At 31.6% G+C, this 5,000-nt stretch overlaps 1 protein-coding gene across 1 annotated transcript; it reads right to left on the reverse strand.

The window, feature by feature from the left end:
• Nucleotides 1–4,021: 4,021 nt before the first annotated feature.
• On the reverse strand, nt 4,022–4,867 carry LOC148938782 (uncharacterized). Its single transcript, XM_089107537.1, has one exon. It carries the CDS (start codon nt 4,865–4,867, stop codon nt 4,022–4,024), a length of 846 nt encoding a protein of 281 aa, XP_088963663.1.
• Between the last annotated feature and the right edge of the window lie 133 nt (nt 4,868–5,000).

The raw sequence follows: 5,000 nt of genomic DNA on the forward strand, positions 1-5,000 counted from the left end.
TAGCTTAGTTTTATAGCTTAGAGTCTTATAGCTTAGAGTCTTATAGCTTATAGTCTTATAGCTTAGAGTCTTATAGCTTAGAGTATTATAGCTTAGAGTATTATATCTTAGAGTCTTATAGATTAGGGTCTTATAGCCTAGAGTGTTATACCTTAGAGTCATATATCTTAGAGTCTGAGATCTTATAAGAGTCTTAGATCTGAGAGTCTTACAGCTTAGAGTTTTATATATGAGATTTTTTGATCATAGTGTGTTATAGATTAGATTCTTATTTATTATAGTCTTTTGTTTAAGAGTCGGTTATCATAGAGTAGTTTAGCTTATAGTCTTTTATATCCTAGTCATTTATATTAGAGTCTTATAGCTTCGAGTCTTATATATTAGAGTCTTATAGCTTATAGTATTATAGATTAGAGTCTTATAGCTTAGAGTCTTATAGCTTAGAGTCTTATAGCTTAGAGTCATATAGCTTAGAGTCTTATAGCTTAGAGTATTATATCTTAGAGTCTTATAGCTCAGAGTCTTATAGCTTAGAGTCTTTTAGCTTCGAGTCTTTTTGCTTAGAGTCTAATAGCTTAGAGTCTTATAGCTTAGAGTCTTATAGCTTAGAGTCTTATAGCTTAGAGTCTTATAGCTTAGAGTCTTATAGATTAGAGTCTTATAGCTTACAGTCTTATAGCTTAGAGTCTTATAGCTTAGAGTCTTATAGCTTAGAGTATTTTAGCTTAGTGTCTTATAGCTTAAAGTCTTATAGCTTAGAGTCTTATAGCTTCGAGTCTTATAGCTTAGAGTCTTATAGTTTAGAATCTTATAGCTTAGAGTCTTATAGCTTAAAGTCTTATAGCTTAGAGTCTTATATCTTAGAGTCTTATAGCTTAGAGTCTTATAGCTTAGAGTCTTATAGATTAGAGTCTTATATCTTAGAGTCTTATAGATTAGAGTCTTATAGCTTAGAGTCTTATAGCTTAGAGTCTTATATATTATAGTCTTAAATCTTAGAGTATTATAGCTTAGAGTTTTATAGCTTAGACTCTTATAGCTTAGAGTCTTATAGCTTAGAGTCTTATAGCTCATTGTTTTATAGCTTAGTTTTATAGCTTATAGTCTTATAGCTTATAGTATTATAGCTTAGAGTTTTATAGCTTAGAGTCTTATATCTTAGAGTTTTATAGCTTAGAGTCTTATAGCTTAGTCTTATAGCTTAGAGTCTTATAGCTTAGAGTCTTATAGCTTAGTCATATAGCTTAGAGTCTTATAGCTTAGAGTCTTTTAGCTTAGAGTCTTTTAGCTTATAGCTTATAGAGTCTTTTAGCTATAGTCTTTTAGCTTATAGCTTATAGTCTTATAGCTGAGAGACTTATAGCTTAGAGTCTAATAGTTTAGATTCTTATAGCTTAGAGTCTTATAGCTTAAAGTCTTATAGCTTAGAATCTAGTAGCTTTTAGTTTTATAGCTTAAAATCTTTTAGCTTCGAGTTCTTCGGCTTATAGATTCATAATTTAAATTCCTAGAGATTCGAGTGTTATAGCTTAGAGACTTATAGTTTATTAGAGTCTTATATTCTTGTAGCTAAGATTAATATAGCTTATATTATTATTTCTTAGATTATTTTAGCTTAGTGTCATATAACTTAGTCTTATAGCTAAGAGTCTTATAGCTTAGAGTCTTATAGCATAGAGTCTTATAGCTTAGATTAGTATATCTTAGAGTCTTATAGATTAGATTCTTATAGCTTAGAGTCTTATAGATTAGAGTCTTATAGCTTAGAGTCTTATAGCTTAGAGTCTTATATCTTATAGTCTTATAGCTTAAAGTCTTGTATATTATAGTCTTATAGCTTAGAGTCTTATAGCTTAGAGTCTTACAACTTATATTGTTATAGCTTAGAGTCTTATAGCTTAGAGTCTTACAGCTTAGATTATTATAGCTTAGAGTTTTATAGCTTAGAGTCTTATAGCTTAGAGTCTTATAGCTTAGAGTATTATAGCTTAGAGTCTTATAGCTCATTGTCATATATATTAGTTTTATAGCTTAGAGTCTTATATCTTAGAGTCTTATAGCTTATAGTCTTATATCTTAGAGTCTTATAGATTATAGTATTATAGCTTAGAGTGTTATAGATTAGAGTCTTATAGATTAGAGTCTTATATCTTAGAGTCTTATAGCTTAGAGTCTTTTAGCTTAGAGTCTTATAGCTTAGAGTCTTATAGCTTAGAGCCTTATAGCTTAGTCTTATAGCTTAAAGGCTTATATCTTAGAGTCTTATAGATTAGAGTCTTATATCTTAGCGTCTTACAGGTTATCGTATTACAGATTATATTCTTATAGATTAAATTCTTACAGACTAGATAATTTTTGATTAAAGTATTCTATCTTAGAGCCTTATAGCTTAGAGTCTTATAGCTTAGAGTCTTATAGCTTACAGCTTATAGTGTTGAGTTTAATAGCTTAGAGTCTAATAGCTTAGAGTTTTATAGCTTTGAGTTTTATAGCTTAGTCTTATAGCTTAGAGTCTTATAGCATAGAGTCTTATAGCTTAGTCTTATAGCTTAGAGTCATGTATATTAGAGTCGTATTGGTTTTATTCTTTTATCTTAGTGTCTTTTATCTTTGAGTATTATATCTTAGAGTCTTATATCTGAGAGTATTATAGCTGATAGAATTATAGATATTAGTCGTTTATCTTTTTGTCTTTTAGATTAGAGTGTTGTTGCTTAGTGTCTTTTAGCTTAGAGTCATATAGCTGAGAGTCTTATATCTTATAGTATTATAGCTTATAGTCTTAGGGCTTATAGTCTAATTTCTTAGATTATTATATCTTAGAGTCTTATAGCTTAGAGTCTTATAGCTTAGAGTCTTATATCTTAGAGTCTTATATCATAGAGTATTATATCTTAGTCTTATATCTTAGAGTCTTATAGCTTAGAGTATTTTATATTAGTGTTATATCTTAGAGTCTTATAGCTTAGAGTCTTATAGCTAAGAGTCATATATCTTAGAGTCTTATAGCTAAGAGTCTTATAGCTTAGAGTCTTTTAGCTTCGAGTCTTTTTGCTTAGAGTTTTATAGCTTAGAGTCTTATAGCTTAGAGTCTAATAGCTAAGAGTTTTATAGCTTTGAGTATTATAACTGAGAGTCTAAAATCTTAGAAAATTATAGATTAGATTCTTATAGATTATATTCTTATAGATTAGAGTCTTATAGCTTAGAGTCTTATAGCTTAGAGTCTTATAGCTTAGACTCATATAACTTAGTCTTATAGATTAGAGTCTTATAGCTTAAAGTCTTATAGCTTAGAGTCTTATAGCTTCGAGTCTTATAGCTTAGAGTCTTATAGTTTAGAGTCTTATAGCTTAGAGTCTTATAGCTAAGAGTCTTATAGCTTAGAGTCTTATAGCATAGTGTCTTATATCTTATAGTCTTATATCTTAAATTGTTAGAGATTATAGTCTTATATATTATAGTCTTAGATCTTAGAGTCTTATAGCTTATAGTCTTATAGCTTAGAGTCTTATAGCTTAGAGTCTTAGAGTTTAGATTATTATAGATTAGAGTTTTATAGCTTAGAGTCTTATAGCTTAGAGTCTTATAGCTTAGAGTCTTATAGCTCATTGTCTTATAGCTTAGTTTTATAGCTTAGAGTATTACAGCTTAGATTCTTATAGCTTATAGTCTTATAGCTTAGAGTCTTATAGCTGAGAGTTTTATAGCTTAGAGTCTTATAGGTTAGTCTTATAGCTTAGATTCTTATAGCTTAGTGTCTTATAGCTTAGAGTCTTATTGATTAGAGTCTTATAGTTTAGAGTCTTTTAGCTTAGAGTATTATAGCTTAGAGTCTTATAGCTTAGAGTCTTATAGCTTAGAGTCTTATAGATTAGATTCTTATGAATGAATGAATATATTGGAAAAACCCTTCACAATTAACAAAAGACGGATAAAAAACAAAAGAGAAGAAAACGCACATACAAAACACAACGAAACTTCTTGAAATGAAAATAATCACGAAGGAACTATAATACAACTATGTAAGAATGGCAGTCCACTGGTGGTTACTCGCTTCTACTCTATCACGGTACTTTTCAAGACACGCTTCCACCGCAGTAAATGGATCAGGTACTGAATACCGCCTCATTAGGTAAGAATTACTTGTTCTTAATGGCATCTCAAGTAGGAACTTGAGGTACCTGAAGAATATTCTTCTTATAGTTACTTTATTCGAATTTGTAAGTAACTTCCAGAACGGCGAAACGTAAAGAACATGGGGTAAGGCAACAGCAACAAATATTTGTGCACGCAGCGACCTATTTAGATTACGCTTGGAGGAAACCGAAGCTCCATAAGCTGACCTGATCTTCTTCTCGATGTGCTTTACAAGTAGTGCTCGTGTATGCTGAAGAGTTTCACCGATCGGCAGACCCAGGTATACAATTGACTTAGAGGGCATGACCACCTGTGACCCCAGTTGGATTTCGGGTTGAGAGGCATTCCAGTTAAATAACAGTACTTCACATTTTGTCACATTAAAACTCAACCCGATTTCATCATACTCCATCTCCAAAATTTTAAAGTTAGATTCCAAAGAAGACAAAATTCTTGAAAAGTTTAGAAGGTCATCTGCAAACCCAACTAGGGACACGTCAATGCCTTTAAAAATACAGCCAGGGGCCACTTTTGACTGGGTCGTCGATATGCTGTTGTTGAACAGATCAGGTGATGATACGGCTCCCTGTTTTATACCTTTCTTCACCACAGCAAACCTACGACTTAATTTACCTGACAGTTTAATACGGACCTTGAGCCTACTATACATGTCGTTCAAGGGTTTGACAATAGCACGGTCAACTCCGGACTTTCTCAGCTCAACCATATTCTGAGAATGGATACCTGAATCAAAAGCCCGCCGTACATCATATTCACCTATAGCTAGGCTTTCTTTCGAAATGTGGGCATCCAGTAGAACATTTGCAACTACATGCAAGGCATGGGCACATCCTAAGCCA

Source organism: Artemia sp. Qi Xiang Cuo, unplaced genomic scaffold (assembly GCF_049724085.1).
Source record: "Artemia sp. Qi Xiang Cuo unplaced genomic scaffold, ASM4972408v1 HiC_scaffold_2676, whole genome shotgun sequence".
Lineage (NCBI taxonomy): Eukaryota > Metazoa > Arthropoda > Branchiopoda > Anostraca > Artemiidae > Artemia > Artemia sp. Qi Xiang Cuo.

Bases quoted from the DNA above. Each gene is read 5' to 3' on its own strand.
- LOC148938782 (XM_089107537.1), bottom strand. From the start codon at position 4,867: ATGGTTGAGCTGAGAAAGTCCGGAGTTGACCGTGCTATTGTCAAACCC.